This window comes from Sodiomyces alkalinus (assembly GCF_003711515.1).
Source record: "Sodiomyces alkalinus F11 unplaced genomic scaffold SODALscaffold_1, whole genome shotgun sequence".
Classification (NCBI taxonomy): Eukaryota; Fungi; Ascomycota; class Sordariomycetes; order Glomerellales; family Plectosphaerellaceae; genus Sodiomyces; species Sodiomyces alkalinus.
Window position 1 is genome coordinate 1,373,224 of NW_021167079.1, and position 26,824 is coordinate 1,400,047.

The window sequence follows — 26,824 nt, forward strand, 5'->3', positions numbered from 1 at the left end:
GATCAGTCACGTGATGACCTGCCATCTTCGGTTGGCCTCGGCACGAGGTAGCAGTACTAGCCGTACAGTACTCTAAATAGAACACTAAAAGGTACCACACTACCACTGTCACAGCTACCCCGCGTCGGCTTCACATGGGCTAACGTAGGTAAGGTGTGTAAGGTATGTTCCCCCTGAATGAAGGTATCATCACATCACTTTCGGTCGAATTCTCAAGAAATGTTCGCGGGGTAAGTGAGCCTGTTACAGTCCCATTTTCAACTTCTTTGTCTCTGGGGTTGCATTTGGACTAACCCTTGCCAGCGCGGTTCTACGTTCTGTCTCTCGGTCTGCCACGGCCGGAGGGACGCCACGGGCAGCCACACGGCCTATTCTCAGGGGTTTGTCCACGGCCGCTCAGCCGGGCCAGCCCGATGGCTCCCGGTATGACGTCGACGTCCAAGTGCTCCCGGATGGGCTTCAAATCAAGGGCATTCGAGGGAACTCCGTTAAGAGAGAGAAACTGTAAGCTTCTTGATCCCGGGGTGGATGACCGACGGGCCCGCCATGATATACTGACACCAGGGGATCGATTCGTATAGGCCACACTTTTGGTTGAGGTGAGAGATGCTGCACCGCTTTCTGTGGCCCCCTGAAGCATCGCTGGCCTCGGGAAGAGCAGGGTGGGGGGGGGGGGGGGGGGGGGGGGGGGGGCTTACTTACCTTTCCCATTCTTTCTTCTTCTCTTGTATTCTCTTCTTCTTTCCTAACCGCCAGAGGGTTGGTAGGGACAACTGTCGCTGCCAAAAATGTGTGCATCAGCAAACCTTGCAAAGGAACTTCAATACTTTCGCGGTGAGTCTCTGCCATGAACAGTGTCTGATTGACAAGGTATACGAGCCGGACCAACTCGTAGATTAGTGAGGACATCAAACCCGATCAGGTCAAGACCGAACCCGATGGAGTCCGCGTCAAGTGTAAGTAAGGAGGGAAAACTTTCTGACCCGGCCTGGCCCAGTCGCTCTGCTCTGCATCATACTGACTTACGATAGGGGATGGCGACGGCCATGAGAGCTTTTACCCCTGGAAGTTCATCAAGCACTATCTGAGGCATGATCACCGGAGTCCTGAGGATGTCGAGTGAGCAGCCCCTGCCTGACCCCCTCGCTTTCTCATCCTTAGTATTGGACCATAGACCATAGCCTTACCCCATGCAGATTTCATTATTGGGGCTCCGACATTGCCGTCAACCGTCCTGCCGTCAGTTATAACGACCTGATGGCCCCCGAGAACGAGTCCGGCATTGCCAGGCTGACCAACCTGATCGTAAGTCCTCCTTCAACCAGCAGGACTCTCTCGGGAGAGTCCGATCATCTCTTCCTTCGCAGGGCTCCGGGTAGCCTCGGAAGGGAGGTACAACTAACAGGCCGCAGCGCGAGTACGGTTTCGTTTTCGTCGATGGAACGCCTTTCGGCACCCCCGATGCCACAAAGCGTGTGCTCGAGAAGATCGCCTTTATCCGCGAAACCCACTACGGCGGCTTTTATGACTTCATCCCCGACCTCGCCATGGCCGACACGGCGTACACCAACATCGCGTTGCCCGCCCACACCGACACTACGTACTTCAGCGACCCGGCCGGCTTGCAGGCCTTCCACATGCTCTCCCACGAGGCCCCGCCGGGCCAGTCTGCGTCTGCGTCTGCGTCGCCCGACGAGGAGCTGGGCGGCAAGTCGCTCCTGGTCGACGGGTTCCACGCCGCCAACATCCTCCTCGAGGAGGACCCGGCCGCCTATGCCATCCTATCCAGGGTCCGGCTCCCGTGGCACGCCAGCGGGAACGAGGGCATCACGATTTCGCCCGACAAGCGCTACCCGGTTCTGGAGCTGGATGGGGCCACCGGGAAACTCGCCAGGGTGCGGTGGAATAACGATGACCGCGGCGTCGTCCCGTTCACAGACGACGTGTCTCCGACGCAGTGGTATGCGGCGGCTCGGAAGTGGGACGGCATCCTCCGGCGGCCGGACGTTGAGTATTGGGTCCAGTTGAAGCCGGGCCAGGTTCTGAGTACGTGCCTTTTTCTCTTTTCAAAATATTATTTCCTTTTTTTCCCCCCTCTCCTTCCAATGTGAGAGGGGCCGGCACTGACAACGTTTTTTTGTGCAGTCTTCGATAACTGGAGAGTCATGCACGGGCGGAGTGCATTTGAAGGGAGGAGACGGATGTGCGGTGCATATAGTAGGTTCCCCCTCTTTCTCAGCCCTGGCTGGCGATGCTGGCGAGAGAGTCCCCATGGTTGTCACGTAGACATTATGCTTACCCAATTTTAGTCAACCGGGATGATTTTATCTCGCGATGGCGGAACACCAACTTCCCCAGGGAGGCTATTCTGAGCCAAGTTGTTGGCTAGGGCAGAAGCTGACAAGCTGACTCCGACTATTTATTCGCCTTTCGGATCCCCCCCCCCCCCCCCGCCCCCCTTTCCCCCCACTTTCTTTGTTGAGAGTGATGTAACTATAAATATGTAGTCACTAGATTGGGTAAGTTCACTGCTTAGGAAGAAAGAAGTGAACAATCGAAGAATTGAGACACTCGGGGAATAGGGCCCAGGGGCACTGAACGGCACAAGCCACGGTTGTAATCAGTGCTGTAATTTCGAAGCCACAAACTAGCCACGCGGGGCAGCAGGGCCAACCAAACACCGTGAACCTATCAGGCTTTGCTTACGCCTTGGGAACCTTAAGAGCGGGGGTGGGAGGGGAGGCGATTACCTTATTAGGACAACCTGGAACGGCCGGCCAGCTTTAGGCAGCTGTAGCTTTTCTCACGATGCTTGGACAAGTATTCAGTACCCCGTCCATCGTACAGATATACCGTGTCTTGCTCGGGCTTTCCATTCTGCTTTCTTTGCCACGAATCTGCCATTTTAAATTATAAGTTTCCAGTTCACAGGAAGCAATGCACTGCGGTTTGAACTACCTACGTGAAGGACACTTGCTTTAAACATGGTTGAGATTTAAGACACTTTACCCAGGCTTCCGCCCCTTGTCCTACCTCTACCTCGAGGGGCTACATGTCCAGGTACCTTATCGAGTACTTACGCTTACCGATCCAGTCCAATCCAAAGCCTGATCGCTTGCCCCCTTGCCCCCCTAACGAACCCCTCCAATCCAAAATTTCCGTCACTCACACAGGTTCCTGTTAGGCGGCTGTTACCCACGGGGTTGCCTCTTAACGAGCCTCTCCGTCTCCAAACTCTTCAGCCCTATCCCAGGTATACCTGAGTGGTCCTTCGCCGCCCGCCGCTCACCAGTTTCTCTTTCGCTCGTGCCCAATACTACAGTGTACACGGCTGCGTCGTCATACCCGCCACCTCCTCATTACGCTTCGTGGAGCTCAGCAAAGACTCACACTTGCACTTGCCCCTTTCTGTACCACCGTCGCCATTACTCACCGCTCTCCGCTCTCCGCTATCCGCGTGCTTCCCCTCGCACCCCCTCGTGTCCCGAACCATCATTTGTAATTTATCGACTGTAAAGCCTCTCCGAACCGCCCTATCCGAGCGAAGCCGCTCTCGTCACCACCCGCTTCATCTCTTCACCCATATACATACACAGCGACAATGGACGCCGATAATCCGGGCGCGCCGGCCTCCCCCGAGGACCGCCGCAACCAGCAGGTCGACAATGCTATTCGAGCCATTCGCGAAAAGAAACCTGTGCCTGAAGTCGACTTCACCATTCATACCATGGAAGATGGGACCCAAGTGAGCACACTTGATCGTGTGAGCAAAGGTTAGTACCGCTCCGATCTGGTTTTTTTCTTCTTTTTTTCTCCCCCGGATCTTGCTCGTTCGTGCCCGTTTCTCTCTTTCCTCCTGTCGCCACCAGGGATCATCGTTGCCGGCATACACTGCGCCCACGCCGCCGTCAGATTGTCGCCATTGTCACAACGGGTCCCCCAAACCAAACCCGACACTACTCTTTTACCGTCTTTATCCTGCTGCGCACTCGGGATACACGCAATAGAGGCAACGAGCGCTGACTCCGATGCCGCTATTTTCCAGATGTCCAAGCACCTGCAACCTCCAAGCCTACCGACCAGCAGTTCTTCCAAGACGAGACGCAGTCGAAACCGGATATCAACTTTCTTAAGCAGCATTTCTACCGCGAGGGTCGTTTGACCGAGGAGCAGGCACTATGGATTCTCAAGAAAGGTACCGAAATTCTTCACGCGGAACCCAACCTCCTCGAGATGGACGCCCCCATCACCGTCTGCGGCGATGTCCACGGTCAATACTACGATCTCATGAAGCTTTTCGAAGTCGGCGGCGACCCTTCCGAAACACGCTACCTGTTCCTCGGTGACTATGTCGACAGAGGTTACTTCAGCATCGAATGCGTCCTCTACCTCTGGTCTCTGAAGATTCACTATCCAAACTCCCTGTGGCTTCTCCGTGGAAACCACGAGTGCCGTCATTTGACCGACTATTTCACCTTCAAGCTCGAATGCAAGCACAAGTACTCGGAGGCCGTATATGAGGCCTGCATCGAGTCCTTCTGTTCCCTGCCCCTGGCCGCCGTCATGAACAAGCAGTTCCTGTGCATCCACGGAGGTCTAAGCCCAGAGCTTCACACCCTCGACGATATCCGGACGGTACGTATTTCAGAAGAAGTGACTTTCCACAACTATGTGCTCACGTGTTGAGGGATACCATTTTGTTGACGGATGTTTTGGGCGGGCGCTCAGATTGATCGGTTCCGGGAACCTCCTACGCAGGGTCTCATGTGCGACCTTCTGTGGGCAGACCCGCTCGAGGAATTCGGCCAGGAGAAGTCGAGCGACTTCTTTCTACACAATCATGTCCGCGGATGTTCTTATTTCTTCTCGTACCCCGCCGCGTGCGCCTTCCTCGAGAAGAATAACCTTTTGTCCGTCATCCGGGCACACGAAGCGCAAGATGCGGGCTACCGGATGTACCGCAAGACGAGGACCACCGGTTTCCCCAGCGTGATGACCATCTTCTCCGCACCCAACTACCTGGACGTTTATAACAACAAAGCCGCTGTACTGAAGTACGAGAACAATGTTATGAACATCAGGCAGTTCAACTGTACGCCGCACCCTTACTGGCTGCCGAACTTTATGGACGTGTTCACCTGGTCTCTGCCCTTCGTCGGCGAAAAGATCACCGACATGTTGATCGCCATTCTCAGCACCTGTTCCGAGGAAGAGCTCAAGGAAGAGGCGACGCCGTCATCGACCTCTCCTGGTCCGGTGTCTCCTCCACTCTCGGCTGCCTTGCAAGACCCCGAGTCGATCGAGTTCAAGAGGCGTGCGATCAAGAACAAGATCCTGGCCATCGGGCGTCTGTCGCGTGTCTTCCAGGTTCTTCGGGAGGAATCGGAGAGCGTCACGGAGCTCAAGACGGTCTCGGGCGGCAGGCTTCCCGCCGGTACGCTTATGCTTGGTGCCGAGGGCATCAAGAATGCGATCAGCAATTTCGAGGATGCCAGGAAGGTCGACCTGCAGAACGAGCGCCTACCTCCTACGCATGAGGAGGTCGTGCGTCAGACGGAGGAGGAGAGACGGCAAAACTTTGAGAAAGCTGCCGAGGACGCCGCCAACGATAAGAAGTTGCAGCAACTGAGCAGGAAACTCAGCACGTGAGTACCCAACCGGCCTAATCTATCCGTTATCCAAGGTCACGGATCTGAGCGAGATGGGCTAACAATATTGCCGTAGCGACCGAAAGAGATAAGGGGCTCTCTGTCGTCGGTGAGATGGGACTTTGTATAAGGCCGGCATAGACCGCACATACCTACGTCATACGGATAGACTGAGCAGATGCCATGAAATGAAACGGGTACGGAAATGGAGGAAGTGGATACATATGGCTTTGCTTTGAGTTGGCATGGCTAGTATAGCGCGCTCTTGGACATGATGATGCATTTGACTACGAAACAGACGCGCCGCGCCCTTGCCGGGTGTGGAGCGAAAGGGATACGAGGGCCTAACCTAGTCTTATCCTTGCACGAGACGCTGGAAGTCGATTGAATAATGGTTAAGCGTGCAAGGCGAACAATTTATGAGCACCCCCCCCCCCTTTAGCAGTAGGATCGAGCATGTGATGCCTTTCCGTGGTTCCCCTTAGACTGCTTTTACACGAGCGGTTCGCGATACTAGCCAGCAGATTACTTCTGAGCACCACTGAGGATATGAGTTGCCGCATACCATGAGTGATTCTCCCCCCACTCACTACAACCTTGGGTGCGCAAATATCAGAATATGGCCAAGATATTTGGCGGACTGCGAGTATCCCAATCGAGTCAGCAGTTGTTCGTTTGTTGCCCACGCAGTTGAATAGATTGAAGCAGGCCTCCTCCTTTTTTTCTTCCTTTTTTTCCTTCTTTTTTTCCCTCTCTCCCCGGCTGCCCTCTTGATGATTTTGGCTTACCTGGCAACGCCACCAGGGACGTGACAAACCTCGCTGGCGACGAAGAAGCTCCAGCGGCCTTCCTTGCAGCAGTGGGCGGCCAGGGCTTCGAGGTCGAAGAGCTCGCCGAGGGGACAGCCCCAGCCGGCCAGGGCGACCTCGTGGATGGAGTAGGCGAGCCCGCGGCCGGCGGCGACGTCGTCCGGGTGGTCCGGCAGCGGGGGCCAGCATTCGAAGGCCGGCTGGTCGCCGGCTATGGCGGAGAAATTGTGCCAGAGCCAGCGGAGGGCGGGGAGGGAGGGTTGGAGGCCGCCGAGGGTGTGTGGTTCGCTTTTCTGGAGGGCGGCGAGGTCGCTGGTGGATTTCTGGGCGTGGGATACCATGTAGCCTTTTTTTTTTTCCCCTCTCCCCGACTTAGCCGTTGTCTTTTCTTCTCTTAATCAGACGGACGGGGAGTTTAAAAGAAAATAAAATAAAAATCACGTACCGGTTCTTGTGAAGAGAATGTCACCGAATCGGACCTCGGTACCTTGAGCTTTCAAGCAGGCTTTGATGTCGTCTACTGGTATCGGACTGCGCGCGAACGGATCGTAGTCGATCCCTTGGCCCAGACGCCAGGTGTGGTAGTCCACAAGAATACCGCGGCCAACGATGCCCTTTTTCTGCCAAGCTGTGATCCGTTGATTAGGCAGTAAGTATGGAATCTATGTGTATCTAGCTCATCTAGACTATGAAGGAGTGCGGCGGGCCAGGAGATGGCATAGCACGGACTGACCTTGGATCCCGTTGACGGTCGACTTCACCCCGTTCGCATCCACGGCGTACAACTCGTCCATGGTGACTCTGCTGTAGAACAGCTCCTCCTTCTGGTAGGCTACATGCCGCAAGCCGTCCCATTGAGACGAGACCTGAGTGTTGAAGGTCCAAGTGTCGTCGTTGGCGACGTGAGGTTTCTTCTGGAACATCTCCTGGTGAAACTCCCCTCTCGAAAAGAAGGAGCCCTTGGAGTGGGCGTCTAGGGGCCAGTTGAGCGAGATTCTATCCGAATTTTGGTTTCATCACACTTCAGCTGAGAATGTTTCCCCCTGAAGCCCTCCCCCCCCCTTTTCTGGAAAGTTGAGCTGGGTATCTGGCGGGAGGGAGACTTACCGTACGCCTGTTTTGATTTCTTCTCTTGCGGTGGCAGCTACGCGTTCGTCTGTGAGTCTGTTCAGAGTGCCCAGTTCGTCTTTGTCGCCGTATAGACCCCAGGCGGAGTAAGGGGGATCCCCTTCTTGGAGAGGAAGGCTTTCGAAAGGGGGAATCCCATTTTCATTGAGGGACGGGTTTTTAAGTGGCTGGAACATGGTGTGTTGGAGTAGCTTTATTGGGAATATGAGAGACCGGGTAGTATGTGTACGATATATATCGAAAGTGGGAGGGAGAGTCGGAGTGGAGAGGGTGAGTGTAAGCCGGGTTGATCGTCTTATATCGGCTATGTCATTGACCACACCGGATCCATTTCAATGATGGTCCAGAGAGTCTGCCAATTATACAATAAACATGCTTTCCCCGCATTCTCATGATGCGACCTTGTTCATTTAGCACTGCATCGGCCTCCCCCCCCTTTCTGAATCCACTAGGAGGGGCCTGCACGATTTCAGGTGGTCGGAGTAATCATGAACCACGTTCTTTTTCTCGGCATTTGCAGCATTTCGCCGACTCGGGGCTCGGACCACGAGGAGCTCCCCAATGCCGTATCCACATCGGCGCCGGTTCCGACAGCTCTTCGTTGTGGCCGTGCCGAATTTCATCCCTGTCGTAAGTCGTTACTCACTGGGCGGGTGTGTCACCCTCGAACATTGGGAACCGAACTGCAGTCTGAGGCGGCACACACAGCATGTCATGCCAATGACTTGACCAATGTCAGCCCAGGGCTATCTTGGATCATATCGTCATAGCACCTTCTGAACAAGCTCTACGGTGTCGAAGAACGCCTCCCGCGAGGTGTCGACCTTGAGTAGCCCCAACCCGAGGACAAGAGTGCGGCGGTCGTCCGAGTTCCGAAGTGTAATCAAGCTGCCGACTTGGGCAGCATATAGCTGGCCGAGGGTTTCCCTGTCCTCACCACCACCTCCGAGAAGGGTCTTGGGTGTGAGGTGAGTCGATGGAAGCATACCCTGCCTGCTGGTGGGCAGATTCATGTCCACCATGGCAGAGGCGTTTGCTAACAGAGGAACTTGGATCTATTATATCAGGCGAGGGTCATGTCAGAAGGAGGCTTTTCGCCATATGGGAAGGAGCACTACGTACCCACTGCGAGAGACGTCCCTCTTGCGAGATGGTTACGACGATTCGGTCGGAGAAGAACATGGATGTAGCCTCTGTTTCCACGCCGTTGATGGTGCCAGTGGCTTGCTTGGTCTTAGCAGGAAAGGGTTCTTCTCGAACCTCGCTCACTGTGGCATCCATAGTAATGGTACTTGTAAGATGGCTGCCAAGGTCCTCTGAGATTTTGGTTCAGAAGAAGATAAAGAAGAAGATTTCTGGTGAGAGGCTAGAGCCAGTGTGCGCGCCAACACTGAGAGATGATGGAGGACAGGAGGAGCTGTTTCGCGGTCCCGGTCCCGGTCTCGGTCCCGGTGACGGATGAACAGAGATACGCTGAGCAAGGTACCTTAGACATCCCGTGCCAGATGGCGACGGGCAGGCCAATCTAAATGTACCCACAGTTTCTGGGCGACTACTGATTTGCCCAATAGGAGGGAGGCCATAAAGCTAGTGGTGAACTGTGTGGAGACTGCACCCCGCGTTAGGCCTGTTCGGGACGACAAGCTGGGCGGTCAAGCCCGGCAAAACAAAGTCTCTCCCAAAAAATTCCCCCAAAAATCCCCCCAGACCTCACCGATAAGATCCAACTCGGAGAATTGAGAGCGATGTGAGAGAAACACAAGACAAGGCCACTCACTTTATGCCGTTTCTCTTTTATCTCTTCTTCTTTTCCACCGCCGAATAATTGGTCTTTTGTCATTTAAGTTTTATTTCTATTTTGTTTTCTAAATCGGTCCGAGGGAGACACCAAAACCCATGCAGAATTCCTCTTCCTAGCCCTGCCTCAAGAACCACATGGGGTTTGCGCCGTTCAGGGCAGCACAAGTTGTGGAATCCGGCTTGACAATCTTGTTGAGACTTTCACCTACCAAAAGACAGGGAGACCTTTCTCCTGACCCATAGCCATGGGTAAATTCGTACCCAGGCAGAGGAAACACAAGGTGCTGGCTCGTGAAAAGGCCAGGCAGAATGCCGTCATCCCAGACCACCTAGACACCAATGTCGAGCAAATCGACCCAGAGGACCGGAGAGCTCTGCAGGAGAAAAAGGAGCGCATGAAAGCAGAGCTCAGGGGTGATGTCAAAGTCAGCGGTAAAAAGGCCAAGCGACTCGACAAGTATATCGAAAAGAAGCTTCGGAAAGATGAGAACCGCGAGATCCTCGCCCAGCTAGAACAGCAGAAGGTTGACACAACGCTCTTCGCCAGCTCCAAAACCATCGGCCAGGGCCAGGGTAGGGAGACGAAGCGGCAGGCCCTGAGCCGGGTTCTTAGAGAAAGGAAGGCCGGTATTAACCTCGACGAGGACGCGGATGAGATTCTGTTCGAGAAGAGGAAAGAGATTCCGGAAGAGGGTGAGGACGAAGGAGAGGCTGAGACTTCTGCCCCGGAGCCAGCGCAACCAGCTGCCGAGCCCACACCGCAGCCGGCACCTACCACGTTGCCACCACAGGCCGTCGGCGTCGGTTCGGGCCTGAAACGACCGCTCGAGCTGGATGAAGAGGGAAAGCCTGTGCTTCGCAAACGACGGCGCCGTGGAGGAGTGGAATCCAAGTTCTCCATAGCTGAACCCGTGCGCGTCGAAGTGGACGAGGAGTGGAACGGATTTAGCTCTGACGAAGCGGAACCCACGAATGCGGAAAAACCTCTCCATGGCAGCATGTCTACCCAGAACGACGATTCGGACGGCTCATCCGAAGACGCTTCTGAAAATGGCTCTGGTTCAGAAGACGGTGATTCGGAGGATGAGGACGACGACGACGGGAGTAGCCCGGGAGAGGGCAAACCATCCGGATTCAAGGCATGGGCTCTCGCGCAACGCAACAAAGCCCTGGGATACAAGCCCGTGGAACCGACTACTGCCCTACTCGAACTCCCCAAACCCGCCAACTTCACCCCTCGACCCATCGAGCAAGACCCGCTGCCGATGGAATTGCAGCCTACTACGAACCTGTCCCGCAAGGCTTTCAGCGTCTCGGTGACGAGGACGCCCGAGATCCAGGAGGCCCGCCTCAAGCTTCCCGTGGTGGCCGAAGAGCAGAGGATCATGGAGGCAGTCCACAACAACGACATCGTCGTCCTATGCGGTTCGACCGGCTCTGGCAAGACGACACAGGTTCCGCAGTTCTTGTTCGAAGCCGGGTACGGGTCGCCCGGCTCACCTACCCCCGGCATGATCGGCGTCACACAACCTCGCCGAGTAGCCGCCGTGAGCATGTCCAAGCGAGTTGCCGACGAGCTAGGCGACCACGCCAAGCGCGTAGCGTACCAGATCCGTTTCGAAGGCACCGCGAGCCCGGAAACGGCCATCAAGTTCATGACCGACGGTGTTCTGTTGCGGGAGATGGCACACGATTTCTCCCTGAAGAAGTATTCGGCCATCATCATCGACGAGGCGCACGAAAGGAGCGTCAACACGGACATTCTCATCGGAATGCTCAGCCGCATCAACAACATCCGGAGAGGAGACGAGAACGGCGGCGCGGGATTGAAACCCCTGAAGATCATCATCATGTCTGCCACCCTGAGGGTGGAGGATATGACGCAGAACACTATGCTTTTCTCGAACCCGCCGCCCGTGGTGGAAGTCGAGGGAAGACAGCATCCCGTCACCATTCACTTCTCGAGGCGGACCCGCCCCGACTACGTCGAGGAAGCGTTCCGTAAAATCAGCAAAGCCCACAAGCAGCTTCCGCCGGGAGGCATCCTCGTCTTCCTCACCGGCCAGAACGAGATTACTCAGCTAAGCAAGCAGCTGAAGGCAGCTTTCGGAGGGCTCCCCGTGGTGAGCGGGCCGAAGGTGCACATCTCAGCGAACGAGGCACCGATGGAGGTGGAAGACATCGAGTTTGGAGACGTAGCAGATGATGTCGACAAAGCCGAATGGGACGACGAGTCCCTGGATGGAGATGGAGAAGGAGCGGACGAAGAGGAAGAAAACGAGTTCAAGATTGAAGACGAGGAAGAGGGCACAGGACCCCTGAAGATGCAAGTTTTGCCCCTCTACTCACTGCTGCCTACCCGGGAACAGATGAGGGTTTTCGAAGAACCACCGGAGGGCACCCGGCAGGTGATTCTGGCGACCAACGTGGCGGAGACGAGTTTGACGATCCCCGGAATACGGTACGTCTTCGACTGCGGCCGTTCGAAAGAGCGCCAATACGACCAAGTCAGCGGAGTGCAGACCTACCAGATCGGATGGATCAGCAAGGCGAGTGCAAACCAACGAGCCGGCCGTGCAGGCCGAACGGGGCCTGGCCATTGCTACCGACTCTACTCCTCGGCCGTCTACGAGAGAGACCTCCCCGAGTTTTCGGAACCGGAAATCCTCCGGATGCCCATCGACGGGGTCGTGCTGCAGCTGAAGGCCATGAACCTCTCGAACGTGGTGAATTTCCCTTTCCCCACGCCTCCCGACAGGATGAGCCTCCGCAAGGCGGAGAAGCTTTTGACCTACTTATCCGCCATCTCGCCGGAAGGCCACGTGACGCGGATCGGCTCGACCATGTCCATCTTCCCGCTCTCGCCCCGATTCGCCCGTATCCTCCTGATCGGACACCAGCACGACTGTCTCCCGTACACCATCGCCCTAGTGGCAGGCCTCTCGGCAGCCGACGTTTTCATCCCCGAGAACCAGGCGATCCCCGCGGTGGCCGCCTCGTCAGAGGACTTCCGGACGACGGCGGACGTGATCGCGGAGGATCGCCAGGCCAACATCCGACGCGCCTTCAACGCCGTGCACAGGAACTTCTGCCACCTCGACGACAGGTCCGACGCCATCAAGCTGCTCCAGGTCGTCGGCGAGTTCGCGCACGACCCCACCGAGTCGTGGTGCGCGCGCCACTTCGTCCGCTTCAAGGTGCTCAAGGAGATCCAGCAGCTCCGGCGCCAGACCCACGAGCTCCTCAAGGCCAACGTGCCGGCGTTCAAGGCCCTCCCGTTCCAGGACAGGCTGGACCGGCCGACGGACAGGCAAGTGGCGTACCTCAAGCAGATGGCCGCCGCGGGGTTCGTCGACCAGGTCGCCATCCGCGCCGACAAGGCGCCCCAGCCGCCCGAGGACATGCCGAAACCGCGCCGCGCCATTGACGTGCCCTACGCGCCGCTCGTACCCCTCGGCACGGGCGGCCACGGCGCGGACAAATACGTGTACATCCACCCGTCCTCGCCGCTGGCGCACCTGAGCCCCAAGGAGTGTCCCGAGTACGTCGTGTACGCGCACCTGCAGCGGGCGACGCAGAGCGCGGACCCGCACAAGACGCCCAAGACGAGGATGCACGCCTTGACGGACGTGACGGGCGGGCAGCTGGCGAGCCTGGCCAAGGGGACGCCGCTTTTGACGTACGGGAAACCGGTCAAGGAGACGAACGTGACGGCGACGTCGAGGGAGGTGTGGGTCGTGCCGTACCTCCGTGCCGACGGGGTGGGGGGGCTGGGATGGCCGTTGCCTATGAAGAAGGTGACGCAGAAGAGGGTGCCGGGCAAGGGATGGGTTGTGGAGTGATTGGATTTTGTTCGCGGAACCTGCATACCCAGCGACAAGACGGATAGCGTCATATGAGTGTGTCTGTGTGTTTATGTTCAGGAGTGTCCCATGTGACACCAGGGTCATACGTCTATAGATATTGTGAATTGTGAAAAGTCAGTCCAGCACGAAACAAAATAATATGATATCGTTTCGGAAGGGGGAAAATTGTGTTCAACACTCGGTGCGTATGTGTATGAACCATGGGGAACTGGTGATGTTCGGTCCTGTAATATTGTGGGAATTACTTCATATACGTCGAACGCAAACTAAGGGTATCATCAAAAAAAGCAGCCAACGCCCCCAACCAGTCCATCCATATCCTGTGGTCACGTTCTAACCCGGGAACACCGCCTCCAAAGGGAAAATCAAACCAGAGGCAAAGACCTCACGAAGGCGCAGGTGTGGTCGCAGCACTGCCGCCAAGAGGAGTAGCCGCAGCACTAACACCACCACCGCCACCACCACCTCCCGCAGCCGAGCTCATCTTGCTCTTCTTCCTCTTAGGCTTCGGCGCCCCGGGCGTCTTGGGGCTCTTGTCCTGCTTGGCCTCCTTTTTGGTCTCCTCGGCGATTTTGGTCAGCAGCGTCGGCTTCGGCGGTTGTTGCGTCGTCGCCGCGGGGGGAGGTGGCGCGGCCGCCGCGGTCTTGTCCTTGCGCCCCGTGGACGAGAGGTGGAACTCGCCGGGCCGTCCCGTGATGGGGTTCTCGTCGATGTAGTCGCCGCCGTGCCGCATGTGGATGGCGAAGGACTCTTCGGCTAGCCGGTCGAGGGCGGTTCGGTCGCGCTTCGTCGCGAAGGGCGATGTTCCGTTGGGCTTGCTGCTGGTGGTGTTGGCGCCTCCAGCGGCAGGTGTGGTGTTGTCTTTCGTGGTCGATCCGTGCCCCGTGCGGTTCATATCGCTCGCCGGTGCGGGGGGTTGCTCGTAGGAATGGCCTAGGGAGGGCGACCATCTTCGGACGCTGTCGATGGCAGGGAGCACTTTCCTCATATTCTCGGCGATGGATTCCTGCATCATCACACAGCCCTTGTTAGAGTTCAATTTCGTTTTTCCTTTTCCGCCGGAAAGAACCCGAGAAGCACCCATGTCTGAAAGCTACTACTACTCACCACTCTCGAGCTCATAATGTCAGCAAAGGTCGGTGCTTGATAGACGTTCTCCCCGACAACAAAGTAGTGTGCAAGGGGCGTAATTCCAACACCGCGTTCCTTCTCCTGCTTGACAATGACCCAGACACCAGTGCCGTTGACCATGTCGGCGGGAGCTTGGGCCACGCGGAACTCGACGCCGTTGGGAATCTGGCTCAGGACCCCCTCGAATTGCTCCCGGGTGAGCATCTTCTCGGCCATCTGCGGGTTAAACTGCGCCTGATGGACGTAGATTCCGTTGTTCGACTGGCGGTCGAAGAAGGGCGACTCGGCGAAGTAGAAGAGCACCGAGTTGGAGTGGATGCCCTGGAAGTGGTGTGCAATGGGCGGCGCGCGCCATTGCACCTCGTCGAGGGGAGGTTCTTTAGTGGCCATGATGGGCCTTTTTCGGTGAGAGGCGTGGTAGGTTGCGGAAACGTGCAGACAGCTTAGAATCGTCGAGAGAGGAGCGTTGTCTAGGATTGTGATGCAGGTGAAAGAACGCGACGAGCAGCTTTGGGTGAGGTCAAAGGATGGATCCAGAGGTACGTAGAACGAAGTACATTCCGGAGGGAAGCACGGACCACATTAGACAAGCCTTAAGAGTGGGGCACAGTTGATGCACGGTCCACATACCTTAGGTACATACGTGCAGCAGTTTCCTCAACACGTTTCTGTTCAATGACGCCAGTACGTTCCCCTTACCCTCTTTTCATCACCCTACCTACCTTACCTTACCTTCCATTGAAAGCCAACCGTACTCGCTGTTATTACTCCTCCGCCATCTTAGTCGAATCCCCATACACCGAGACCAACTCTGCCTCCGACTTGAATCCGCCGAAATCTCAAACCATGGACCTGCTCTCCACCGTCCGCAAGTCCGGCTCCCGCGGCGGTGTCAACTTCAGCTGGGACGAAGTCACCACCTCGATCCACCGCGAAAACTACCTAGGCCACAGCCTCAAAGCCCCCGTCGGCCGCTGGCAAGCCGGCCGCGACCTCAACTGGTACGCCAAGGCCGACGACGACGCCGGCGCCGTGCCGGGCGAAACCGACCAGGAGCGGCGCGAACGCGAGCGCAAGGAGGAGCTCCGAAAGGTCAAAGAAGCCGAGGAGGATGCCCTCGCTCGCGCCCTGGGCCTGCCTGTGGTGAATCGGGACACCTCGGGTGCGAATGCCATCGCCGTGGGACCCTCGAGGAATATCGGACCGCAGGAATCGGCGGCCGGCGAAGACGAGCCTGTCAAGGGGGGGTTACAGCTGACGGGGCCGAATACGAGGGAAAAGAAGGAACGGAGGAAACACAGGGACGATGAGGAGGGGAGGGGACGGAGGCGAAGTCCGGACCGGGAGAGGAGACATCGACGTGAGCATCAACGGTCGAGGCGGGACGACGAGCGGCGGCGGAGTCGAAGCCGAAGCCGAAGCCGAAGCCGGGGACGAGACGGAGGGCGAGAGCGTAGGAAAGATGGAGATGACCATGGCGATTCTTATCGTGGCGAAGCCTATTCGAGACGGTACCGGCGGGACCGAAGCCGCAGTTTGGAGAAGGATAGTCGCCGGGAACATCGACGAGGGAAAGAAAGGGAGACGAAGAGGGAAAAAGAGAGGGGACGCAGCCGCAGTCTAGAGCGGGAAAATAGGCGGGAGTACCGACGTAGGGATACCAGTCGGGATGACTACCGACCACGATCCAGGGAGCGCCGCCACAACGCAGATACTCGGCGCCGCTGAGGGATCAGCACGGCACGTAGAAGAGCTTGAGGCCACATTTTACACCGAAGATGCTGTGAGAGGACGGGACCAGAAGACGCTGGGGTATCAAAACTACGGAGAACGAAAACGGGTTGGAGAGTCTATGAGCAATGATTGATACCTGGAGAGATGGAGTACCTACTTGTAGAACAAACTCCCGCCTCCTACAGCAACCCAGAATGATACCCTTAAATATTGAGAGTCAGTCCAACAACGCCTGCCATGACAATATTTTCGTCCAACCGAGCCAGCCGAGAGCACCCTGAACTCCGCGGAACGAGATCGAGTCCTTATGTCCCATCCGTAGCCTAGTTCACCGGAAACAAAAAGAACAAACCCCCCACCGATTGCATGCGGTATGCTATGCACTATAAGAAGTTACATAGTACTGAAGGTCATTAGCGATAATCGCCCCCCTCCCCCTCGATGCGCTGCGCCCACGAACGGGAACCACTCACCGTAACGACCGAGTCTTCGGCCGAGGAATCGTCGTGCTGCGGCACGTAAACGTAGAGAATGAGGGCGTGGTCGTCAGCAAAGCACGCAATCACCCTCCCCTCGAGGCGCCCCACGCTCAACACCCGGCTCCAATCCTTGCCGTCGACGCGCACCGTGGCCCACTTGTCGGGGCCGGCCTCGCGGAACAGGGCGCTGGGGTGCTCCTCGAGGGGCCCCTGCAGCTGCGCCGGGTCAAGCTGCGGGTTTTCCAGGCCGGTCCAGGTGCTCGCGATGTCGACGGCCTCGGTGGCGATGCGGAGGCGCAACGACCCGTGCATGTTGGCACTCAGCTCGAGCCGGGGCCCGCCCCCGACCCGGCCCGTTGCCCCGCCGGCAGAAGAGGCGAGGGCCAGCTTGGTGAAGCGGTCGGAGATGGCCTTCAGCTGGAGGAGCGGGGGCAGCTGGATGTGGACGTCGGGCTCGCGGACCTTGGGCTGCATGATTGTCTCGACCGTTTCGGGGTGGAGGACGCGGACGGGGATGTCCTGAGTGATGATCTTCTCGCGTTCGCGGCGGAGGGACGTCTCGAGGTGTTCTGGCGCGAAGGCGGCTGCGTCGTCGTCGTCGTCGTCGTGGAAAGGGTCTTCGTCGAGGGCGGAGTGGACTCCTGTTGCTGCCGCTGCTGCCGCTGCGGCTGCGGCGGAGGCGACAGACCGTTGCCCTGGCGCGGCTGCCGAGTCGGTTGTGGTCGTGATGGTCATGGACAGGATGGGGACGCCCTCTTTTTTGGTCAGGCGAAGGGAGGCCGAGGTGCTGTTGAGGGCAGACTTGAGAGCACGTTGGAGGGGTTGTAGAGGAAGCTCCAAGTTGATGGTGTTGTTGGCCTCGGCAGATTGGATGTGGTAATTTTCGAACATGAAGTCCATGGAGAGTGAGCTATAGCGAGGGAGCCCCGCGTCGTCAGCTCTCTCTCCTTCTCTCGATTTGGACCTTGGACGGTTGGACCGGATGATGATCAAGCAAAGGGAAGGGTAGCATACGCCCAGACTTGGGACCCGGTGTCCGGAATGACGGTAAACCGCGCTGTGTCATCGTCCAGACGCACCCATGCAATCTTCTCGAGGGAGTTGAGAGCAGCCGTGAGTTCTGTTGTTGAAGAACGAAACGGTAGGTCAGCTTGCCGTTTCGTTTTCACTTGGTCAATTGGTCACGCAGGACAAGAAGATGGTCGGGGGCATACTGGAAAAGGTACGTATGTTTTTCAGCTCGGTTTTGAACCGCATCTTGTAGGTTGGCTATTATCATGTGCGACCAGGAAACAGTAAAGCTGAGTTGCGAGAGGAAAGAAGGAAGGGGAATGTCGTGGAGGACGAAGTACATGAGAAGGGACGGGGACGTGGACCTTGATGTCCACGTCCAATCGCTTGGTACCTGGACTGTGCTGAATATGCTGTAATTAGTGTACAGGGCCCTAAGAGCTTCCACTCCAACTGCCGGCCGGGACTACGAAGTACCCGTACATATCAATTACATAAGGTAGGTACTGTAGCTACCCCGCCACGAGAAAAACGCAAGGTACGCCCAGAGAGCGACCTTGGTGATGTGGGAGCGCCGGCCCCTTGAAAATGTCCATCTTTTTTTCTTTCTTTCTTTCTTTCTTCTGCAACATGTTCCCGAATATGTTGTAGAAAGTAAGGCATGAACTATGTTCAGCAGCATGATCAGCCTACCAGCCACCAAATAAAGTCCGCTTCTCGCCTCTCGCCGTGCCATCTTTCTCGCTGCCCCTCCAGTTGAAATGCCCCTATACTCCGTATAAAGTGGTTCGAGGCCAACTGGAAAGCATATCGGAGTGAAAAGCAACGGCGCCCTTGTGCCTTTTTCTACCCCTCGGGCCCTCTCCTCTTTATTCGCCGCCAACCCGGCATGCCTCGACCACCCCCTTTCATCACTTTCTGTGCATGCAGCTATCCCGAGGCCACCGGCGATGTCCTTTCAGCCTCTGAAGCTTCGCCTCATACCACGCCTTCCACAAGACGTCGTGGTGCGATTCGCAAGCCGGAAACCTGGGCGCCTGCGGTGGAATCGACATGATCCCTTCGTCGAATGCCCACAGCTCAGGCCGACGAAGCGCCTCCATCGTAGTGTGATCCCACATCCTGGGGATGACCTTCCGAAGACGCACGTCGCAGAAGTCGCATACCTCCGGCACGGGGTCCTCGGGGTCGCACTGGGCGAGGCGCTTGCGGTCCGACTTGCGCAGGGACGTCTGCGGTAGCCAGAGGTGCCGGCATCTGCACTGGTAATTGCGCCGGCACGTGGGGCACGAGTGCTCCTGGTTGTCTTCGCCGAGGAGCCAGTCTACCAGGCACGCGCTGCCGAAACGGTGCCCGCACGGTAGGTATATCCATTTCTCCAGGTACCCGTCTTGATTTCGTCTGCCGACGGCTTCGAAGCAGATGGGGCAATCGGAGTCGGTAACCGACTTCACCTCCGTAGCGCTGATGGAGATCGCCTTTTGAGGCTTTCCCTTTTCTCCGCGTGTTCTTTTCTTTTTCTTGTGGATGGGTTCGTCGTCACCCAGCAGTGGCTTTGCATCGGCCGGCTCACCCGCCGGTCGTTTCCAGCATCGGAGTAGTATCGCAGAGAGCCCGAACATTATGGCGGTACGGAGTATGTATTGTGGAAGGAGTGCGTTAGAAAGGAGATCATGAGAGCAAGTTGAAGATTGGGGGGGAGGGAGGTTTGCAGGGTTGAGTAGCTTGAGGCTAGGCTCCGGCGATGAGAGATGTGACATAGGGGAACAAGTGGCGAGGCGTCCACTCAAGATCAAGACGTCCCTCGATGACACGAAGAATTAAGTTGGAATCCCGACGCCATGGCGCCGAAGGGCTGAAATATCCCTAACACTCTCTGTCCGTTTAAGCTCTGAGCCAGGGGCATCCGGATCCAGCAGATGGACGGAACTGCGAGTCTCTTCTTCTTCTTTTTTTCCCCTTTTCTTCTCCTCTTTCGGCCCCCATACATGGGGCTCTCACTTCACAATGGGAACGTCCAATTCAATGAAGACACCGCTAGTCCCTCTTTCGGAAGTTGTGTTGGAAATTGCTCGCAGCGTTGGCGTATCGGCTGTAGCTTGGAGAGGAGTAGCAGCTGCAAACTGGGTTGGAAGAACAGTAGACCCAGACCGGAAACTGTCTTCTCGTCGTATGTTCCGCAATGGGCAACATATCGTGCCCTTCCCAACGATGCAGTAAGAACGTCGCGAGTCGCATTCAGAACGTTGAAGGTTGGTTGCGAGCATGAGGCACGTGGGAGCGGCTCTCAAGTGAGACACACTCATCTCCCAAGGCTCAAGACGCATCGAGCCACCAAGTCTGGCCCACCCAGCCCTGGCCACGGTCCTACCTACCAAAGTCTTTGGCGAGCATTCCAATGGCCAACTATTCAAGCCAAAAAGGGAAGACACGTAAGTATCAACCGAAAACGCCGGATTGCAACCTCGAGGTGATGTCCTCAGGCGAACTCGCGACGCTTCGACGCAAATGCGTACTAATGAGAACTTTCCATGCTCTTCAATAATATATATACATAGATATATATATATATATATTTCATGGTCTTCTGCGCATGTCTATCGTCTCCGGCTATTTCTATTGTTTCCGCCTTCATCGCTGCTGTCATCTCTGAAGCCCTCTTCTAGGCTGGGCAAAAGGGACGGGTCAGGTTAGCATGTGCCTTGTAATGCAATTACTTCTCCTTCTCTTTTTCCCTTCTCGACGCATTGGAATGCAGCCGAGTTGGGGGGCTTAATCTGCGGCAGGCAGAACAGGGAGAGGCGCATGCAGCGCAGCATGATGGCTAACTCACTCTCTGCTCAGTCGTCCAGTGTTATCCGGCCCATTGCGCTGCGCGTCCTCGGCAAGACGTCTGCGGGAGTTTGGGTCGACATGACCTAACTCTTCCCCATCCTCCGAGGCCACCCCGTCGTCAAACGCATCGCCGTCGACAACCGTACCGCCTGAGGGGTTGCGCCGCCAAAAGGGATTCGCCGCGAATTGTGAAAGGCCGTTCTGGACCCTCTGGCGGAAGGACGAGGTCTGGCTGGATAGACTATCCAAAGGGATATACTGAGCGTAGCGTTGGCGGGCTCTGCGCCATACCGGTAGGGCGACGTACGTGCCGATGAGGAATAGGAGGAGGGAGACGGCGGCCGTCACAAGCAAGGGCTGCAAGCGGGTCGGGAGCGTTAGTCAAGATATTTCAAATCATATTGAAGATTTCGAGTGGTGCGAGTCGGATGCAAAGTATTAAACGAAGGTCCGGGGATAGGGGAAGGTGACCAGAAGGGGACCGGAGACATGCCGCAACTCTTGTAACTCACCTTCAGGGCTGTTTTGTCGCCCATGGCGCGCCAGTTCTTACCCAATCGACAACAGCAAGAAAAGAAGTGGCTTGATGGACAGGAATATCGATATCTCTGAGAATGTCGGAGGTCCAAAACTCCTCGTGCGACGAGGTACGGAGTCTTGAATTGAAGGGTCTCCCCAAACCCAAGGTCAATACGATACGTCAGCTCTGGCCGATGCGCTTTGCTTAATAAGCAGCTCCTTGACTTATAGAAAGTACCGACACTCACCTTACCTTACCCTCAGAAGGTTAAGTTTCCGTACAGATGCAACCCATGGATATCCGTAAGGTACAGATACACAGTACAAAAAGCGTCTCTCTCACGTATCTCTGCACCCAGCTTTAACAAAACATGATGTGTAAGGCAGGGACACTACGGAATACTGAGTAGCATCATAGGTGTCTACCTGAGGTAGTAGGCAATATTGAGCATGTACTTCGTCGGCTGCTCGCATCTACTAGGTACCCGGCACTTGGGACGCTCCTTCCTTTTACAGATCGTTTGGGCCCTATCGTTTCGACAAAGTAAGGTACTTCGCATGACTAAAGTGCCTAGACCCTCCTAAACGCGGTGCCTCGGAAAAACACACGTTTCGAATAAGATACCTTACGATGACGTACGTCTGGAGATGACTTCACTCTCAATTGACCCTATGTGTAATAAGGAATGCTAGCAGAAATTAACGGTTCGGGAAAGGAAGAAGGACTAGACACTTAGATGCAACTCGGAGTAATCTGCCGGGAAACACTGAAAATGCTACTCTCCTCATCTCTCCATCCAGAAATGGCAAGTCGCGAGGGATGGAGGATGGACTTGCCGTGTTCCATAATTCCCGCCCATATGAACTATTACTGTAATGATTGGTCCGATGGTTATTCCAAGCAAGCCACCTAAGGTACGTGTAGCACCTCCCTCTGGCCCGGATTTCAGGGGTTTAGCTCATCATTGGCGGGTCTCCTTGGGCCTAAGGTAGTGGGTGCCGCCAACAGCTATCGAAGGTATAGTGATGCGGCCACTGCTGGGGATCCTGTTATTACCTTAGGTAAGGTAGGCACAGTACCTTGCAGGGCCATGCAAAGTTAAATGTCAGGTAGAAGTACTTCGTACGAATATGAATACCTCATAAGGCACTCCGTTCAATGAGCGCGTACGTAAGCAAGTAAGTGTTCACTTTGCACTAGGTACCTTAGGTACCTTACAGTGCTGCGATTCCATTTCGAAGAGAACATACCTACCGACGGATAATTGCAAAGTATTATTCGTACTTTGTACAAAGTAAACGTAAGGCAGTTGTTCCGACTCCTCCCACTCCACTACGGATAAGGTAGACGCCGCGTATCCATCCCATCCACAAGAGCATCCCCACTCGGGACTCGGGTGCGTGGTACTTGGTACGTACCGATACCGTATCGTAAGATACCTTACCTCACTTTCTACTTCGTACTCGGTACATCACCTTACTGTGGAAGTGGAAGGGGGGAAAAGGAGAAGGCACGATCCCGTGATCCCGCATATTCCAGAGTCTCCCAATCCTCCCAAGGTAGCCCAGCTTTCAATTCCAGCAACAACCCACACACACGATCGAACCCGATTCGACTTCACATCGAAGGCCTCGCAAGAGGAACGTGAGGATCGTGAAGAACGTCAACCAGACCGTTCTCATAGTCGACTCTAGGGCCGCATTAGCCGTTTCCTGTATGTACTTCGTCATTTCTACACAGAGCACAGAGACTTTTCCAACCCTCCAACCCTCCAAGACCCCTGTCATCAGACTTCCCCTTCTCGCCCTGTTTTCTCTCGAACATCCCCGTTTCCCTACGTCAAATCCGTCCAAGGTCGTCTCGCCGTCTCGCCGTCTCGCCGTCTCTCTCTATGTTGCTCTAGGGACACCGCCGCCACGGATATTCGAGCTGCACAACTCGAATCATCGCCGTTATTACCGCTGCTTGTGTGGTATAAACGTTCTCTCCCGTGCTTAAATACTGACATTTGTTCGTTGTTTTCCAGGTCTACAAGGGCATTCTCTCCTACTGCATTCGATCTCTCTTGTTCACCTTCTACCACCCGACCTTGATTCGTTTTCGATCCTAGAGCCTCCCCCCCCATCTGTATATACACTCACTCATCCCTAAACGCCGAGCGAACGAGCCAACTACCACGAGCATATTCCTTAGACGTTCAAGGACAGCAAGGACTACAGAACGACCACATACATACGACCTTCCTTGACTCCTTGACCGCGGCATGAATACAGTCCGATATATAGTGTTGTGGTTTCTGAACGAAGACGAAAGTTCCGTTTCAAAGAGCTCGGGTCTTCTGTCACGTAGTTGAACCTGCAGTTACGTGTGTTCCGATCTCCCGGAACTCGTCCATTCGCCAAACTCCGATCCTCAAACATTTCTCTGCCGCTTACCGCCTCGCCACAAAACATGGGCACATGCTAAAACATAGTCGATTCATGCGAACAGAATTACCTCGCTACAACTCTTCGTCTTCACATCCGAAGACGCCCAAGACTCCACGCCGCCTGTATTTGCATCTATTGCACCCATCTTCCCTCGCATTCGATCATCCTATTACACTGCACTCAATCATGCGACCTGCCTTGACAAACCCACTCGCTTACCCCGGCCGCCACCCGCAACCTTAAAGAACTATATCCATATATCAGAGACGCCAGACGTGCATGAGCGACGGGCTAGCCCAACCGCTCAATCTCCGTGCCGACCATGTCTGCCAGCGACAAATCGAGGCAATCCTCCGGGGCCAAGTCCTTCTTCTCCAGAAGCCGGCACAAAGACAAACGATACACCAGCGATGAGGGTAGACATATCGTCCCCGGCGACCATTACGAGACGGCTAGTTCGACAGGCTCGCGCTCCTCCCGTCACCACAAGCGTGAGTCGTCAGCCGTCTCTATCGATCAACCACTATCTCCCGAGAGCTGGAATACTACCGCTGGTGTCATGACGAGCATTCCTTACGATAGCGTCCACCCGGATTCGCGATCTCCGGCACCTGCCGACTATCCGCCACGCCGCGAACCTCTCCCGCACCACCTGAACAAGGCGACTAGCGATTTTCATCAGTATCCAGTCGTTGACTCCTCACGCATGCCGGCCCCCACCGCTTCTTATCACTCGGGGGCGCGCCTGGGCCCCGGAGCTTCCAACATCACCATGGCGTCAACAGGCAGACAGACCCAGTTGCAACAATGGGGTCCTTCTCGCGGAAGTACGGCCAGCAGTGCCGTGAATGGCTCCAATCATCCCAGATACGATTCATACCTGTCCGCCACGCCGAGTCGGCTCTCCGGCGACAGCTCCAGCTTTTATGCAAGTGCAGGTGGCGGAGGCACCCACGATGTGGCAGCGTACTATCGCTCATCAAAATCACTAGCGCCAAGTGTCTCGTCGCAAACCCCCTACTCCTCACACCACTCCCCCAGGGAGTCGCACCGCCTCGTCAAGCCACCTGCCGGCACCGGAAGCCATGACAGCTTTCATTTCCCCAAACCTGATAACGACGAGGTGATCCACCAGATGTTCCTCGACTTAATGCAGAAGAGGGGGTGGCACAACCTCCCGGAGCAGGCCCAGCGTCAGATGGTTGCGTACCCCCCTTCGAAGAAATGGATGCTTCTTCACCAGGATGCACTCACCGAGTGGCAGGGAGAACAGAAGAGGAGGCTGACCGCCAGGCCGGGCCAGTATGCGGCCCCCGACCTGCTCGTACAATCCGACGAGGAGGGCTCCCCCGAATGGTATGTTCGACGTGTCATGGATAACAGCCTAGACATTAAGGGGTTGGGCAGCCTGGAAGTGAACCTCAGAACGCAGCAGATCGGATGGGTGAAGCGCTTTATCGAGTGTCAGGGCCAGGTCGCCCTGACCAGCGTCCTTCTCAAGCTCAACCGCAAAACAGGGCTGGGGCCCGCCGCGCCCGAGCAGAAGGGGACGGTCGAGAAGAACCTGGACCGAGAGTACGAAATCATCAAGTGTCTCAAGGCGGTTATGAACAACAAGTTCGGCGCAGACGACGCTTTGATCCACCAGCAGATCATCATCGCCCTGGCCACCTCTCTCATCTCTCCGCGGCTCGTGACCAGAAAGCTCGTCAGCGATGTGTTGACTTTCTTGTGCTTCTGGAACGACGGCGATGGCCACATCAAGGTCATCCAGGCGCTAGACACCGTCAAGAGCCAGGCCGGCGAGAATGGCCGGTTCGATGCGTGGATGCGCCTGGTCGAGGTCACCGTCGATGGCCGGGGCAAGATGGGCAGCTTGGTCGGAGCCAGCGACGAAGTGCGCAGCGGCGGCATCGGCATGGAGAACCTGCTGATGGAATACGCCGTCACCACTATGATCCTCGTCAACAGCATCATCGACACGCCGCGGGAGCTGGAGAAGCGGATTCACATCCGCGCCCAGTTCCTGGCCTGCGGCATCAAGCGAATCATCACCAAAATGGAGTCCTTCCAGTACGAGCTCATCGACAAGCAGATCGAGCACTTCCGGTCGCACGAGGCCATCGACTACGAGGACATGCTGGACAGGGAAAACAGCAGCATCAAAGACAGCATTGAGGGAGAAGTCAAGGACCTGAACGATCCGGTGCAAATCGTCGACGCCATCCAGTCCCGCCTGCACGGAAGCAAGTCGCAGGATTACTTCGTCTCTGCCCTGCAGCACCTGTTGCTGATCCGCGAAAACGACGGCGAGGAGCGACTGCGCATGTTCCAGCTCGTCGACTCGATGCTCAGTTACGTGGCCATGGACCGGCGACTGCCGGACATGGACCTCAAGCAGAGCCTCAACTTCACCGTCCAAAGCCTCCTGGATAAGCTGCACACGGACTCGGAGGCTCGCCAGGCTCTGGAGGAGGCCCTAGAGGCTCGGCGGATCGCCGATGCCGCCATGGCCGAGCGCGACGAGATGAAAGCCGAGCTGGAGCTAGGGGCCGACGGACTCGTTGCCAAGCTGCAGAAGCAGCTCCACGAGCAGGCGAGGTTTATCGAGGCCCAGAGACGGCAGGCCGACGGTCTCAAGGCCGAGCTAGAGAACATCCAGACGCTGAGGGCGAAAGAGGCTCAACGCTACGAACTGGAGACGAGAGAGTTGTACTTGATGCTCAGAGATGCACAAGATGTGGCGGCGTCCAATGCCGTCAAATCCGGGAAGCCTGCTGCGCAAGAGGATCCCGCCCCCATGCAGGGCATCCTGGATCGGGAGCGTCTCATGGAGCGCCTCCAGATGCACATTGAACGCCAAAAGACGCAGTTCAAGCTCGAGGGGAGAGTGTGGGGAGAATCCGTTGGTCCGTCGGACAGGTTGCGGGCGTTACGTGAGGAGATGGATGACGGCCCCCAGGGCGCCGGTACACCACCCCGGGATTTCGCCAACAGCATGCTCGGGAGCGTTCAGCGCCACACCAAGATCACGCGGAAACCGGTCGGTTCCGGGGACGAAGCCGTTTCGGAGTACGCGACCGAAGGCGAAGAGGAAGAGGAGGATGGCGAAGTTGTTTACGAGAAGCCGCGCATGGTGGAGATCAGGAGGCCACCAGTCATGGATCCGAAGCAGCAGGCCGCATTGCACGGGGAAATGTCAAGCAAATTCAAGAAGTTCGACGCAAGCGACTCGGAAGAGGGCGAAGGGACGGCCACTGGCCCGTCGCACCCGAGCTTCGAGACCTCGTCGCCCATCACGCCGGCAGAGACCGATATGCCGCCACCCAAGATTGAGGTTACGGACGCTGCCGGACCTCCGCCTCCGCCTCCACCGCCGCCGCCTCCGCTACCTCCCTTGCCTGGCCAGGCTGGCGCTCCTCCCCCTCCTCCTC

At 56.4% G+C, this 26,824-nt stretch overlaps 10 protein-coding genes across 10 annotated transcripts; 4 read left to right on the forward strand and 6 right to left on the reverse strand.

Annotated features, from left to right (window-relative positions):
* Positions 1 to 125: 125 nt before the first annotated feature.
* SODALDRAFT_326286 (Trimethyllysine dioxygenase) lies at positions 126 to 2,444 on the forward strand. The gene is made up of 10 exons (XM_028610130.1): positions 126 to 230; positions 304 to 504; positions 582 to 599; positions 768 to 834; positions 896 to 956; positions 1,032 to 1,119; positions 1,197 to 1,305; positions 1,413 to 2,046; positions 2,146 to 2,217; positions 2,310 to 2,444. The coding sequence occupies exons 1-10, from the start codon at positions 220 to 222 to the stop codon at positions 2,387 to 2,389; spliced, it is 1,341 nt and encodes a 446-aa protein (XP_028469933.1). The 5' UTR covers positions 126 to 219; the 3' UTR covers positions 2,390 to 2,444.
* Positions 2,445 to 3,601: 1,157 nt separating this feature from the next.
* On the forward strand, positions 3,602 to 5,649 carry SODALDRAFT_269607 (serine/threonine-protein phosphatase 2B catalytic subunit; the record flags this gene model as incomplete). The annotated part of the gene is made up of 3 exons (XM_028607670.1): positions 3,602 to 3,773; positions 4,046 to 4,635; positions 4,729 to 5,649. 3 exons carry the CDS (start codon positions 3,602 to 3,604, stop codon positions 5,647 to 5,649), a joined length of 1,683 nt encoding a protein of 560 aa, XP_028469934.1.
* A 611-nt stretch (positions 5,650 to 6,260) lies between these two features.
* On the reverse strand, positions 6,261 to 7,761 carry SODALDRAFT_318871 (hypothetical protein; the record flags this gene model as incomplete). Its single annotated transcript, XM_028609412.1, has 5 exons — positions 6,261 to 6,288; positions 6,437 to 6,803; positions 6,903 to 7,085; positions 7,191 to 7,453; positions 7,565 to 7,761. 5 exons carry the CDS (start codon positions 7,759 to 7,761, stop codon positions 6,261 to 6,263), a joined length of 1,038 nt encoding a protein of 345 aa, XP_028469935.1.
* A 467-nt stretch (positions 7,762 to 8,228) lies between these two features.
* Positions 8,229 to 8,866, reverse strand: SODALDRAFT_347192 (hypothetical protein; the record flags this gene model as incomplete). The annotated part of the gene is made up of 2 exons (XM_028613292.1): positions 8,229 to 8,640; positions 8,708 to 8,866. 2 exons carry the CDS (start codon positions 8,864 to 8,866, stop codon positions 8,350 to 8,352), a joined length of 450 nt encoding a protein of 149 aa, XP_028469936.1. The 3' UTR covers positions 8,229 to 8,349.
* Positions 8,867 to 13,474: 4,608 nt separating this feature from the next.
* SODALDRAFT_326293 (MED6-domain-containing protein) lies at positions 13,475 to 14,851 on the reverse strand. The gene is made up of 2 exons (XM_028610131.1): positions 14,359 to 14,851; positions 13,475 to 14,257 (listed from the first exon to the last, which is right to left on the reverse strand). The coding sequence occupies exons 1-2, from the start codon at positions 14,770 to 14,772 to the stop codon at positions 13,637 to 13,639; spliced, it is 1,035 nt and encodes a 344-aa protein (XP_028469937.1). The 5' UTR covers positions 14,773 to 14,851; the 3' UTR covers positions 13,475 to 13,636.
* A 225-nt stretch (positions 14,852 to 15,076) lies between these two features.
* Positions 15,077 to 16,353, forward strand: SODALDRAFT_326294 (hypothetical protein). The gene has a single exon (XM_028610132.1). It carries the CDS (start codon positions 15,229 to 15,231, stop codon positions 16,108 to 16,110), a length of 882 nt encoding a protein of 293 aa, XP_028469938.1. The 5' UTR covers positions 15,077 to 15,228; the 3' UTR covers positions 16,111 to 16,353.
* Positions 16,354 to 16,405: 52 nt separating this feature from the next.
* On the reverse strand, positions 16,406 to 17,891 carry SODALDRAFT_326297 (checkpoint protein hus1). The gene is made up of 4 exons (XM_028610133.1): positions 17,810 to 17,891; positions 17,610 to 17,715; positions 16,590 to 17,505; positions 16,406 to 16,519 (listed from the first exon to the last, which is right to left on the reverse strand). Exons 1-4 carry the CDS (start codon positions 17,850 to 17,852, stop codon positions 16,493 to 16,495), a joined length of 1,092 nt encoding a protein of 363 aa, XP_028469939.1. The 5' UTR covers positions 17,853 to 17,891; the 3' UTR covers positions 16,406 to 16,492.
* A 626-nt stretch (positions 17,892 to 18,517) lies between these two features.
* Positions 18,518 to 19,228, reverse strand: SODALDRAFT_318877 (hypothetical protein; the record flags this gene model as incomplete). Its single annotated transcript, XM_028609413.1, has 1 exon — positions 18,518 to 19,228. One exon carries the CDS (start codon positions 19,226 to 19,228, stop codon positions 18,518 to 18,520), a length of 711 nt encoding a protein of 236 aa, XP_028469940.1.
* An 840-nt stretch (positions 19,229 to 20,068) lies between these two features.
* SODALDRAFT_8210 (hypothetical protein) lies at positions 20,069 to 21,354 on the reverse strand. The gene is made up of 4 exons (XM_028615715.1): positions 21,209 to 21,354; positions 20,954 to 21,112; positions 20,440 to 20,798; positions 20,069 to 20,273 (listed from the first exon to the last, which is right to left on the reverse strand). Exons 2-4 carry the CDS (start codon positions 20,975 to 20,977, stop codon positions 20,204 to 20,206), a joined length of 453 nt encoding a protein of 150 aa, XP_028469941.1. The 5' UTR covers positions 20,978 to 21,112; positions 21,209 to 21,354; the 3' UTR covers positions 20,069 to 20,203.
* On the forward strand, positions 21,056 to 23,633 carry SODALDRAFT_354258 (hypothetical protein; the record flags this gene model as incomplete). The annotated part of the gene is made up of 5 exons (XM_028613707.1): positions 21,056 to 21,127; positions 22,336 to 22,371; positions 22,525 to 22,854; positions 22,988 to 23,057; positions 23,311 to 23,633. 5 exons carry the CDS (start codon positions 21,056 to 21,058, stop codon positions 23,631 to 23,633), a joined length of 831 nt encoding a protein of 276 aa, XP_028469942.1.
* Between the last annotated feature and the right edge of the window lie 3,191 nt (positions 23,634 to 26,824).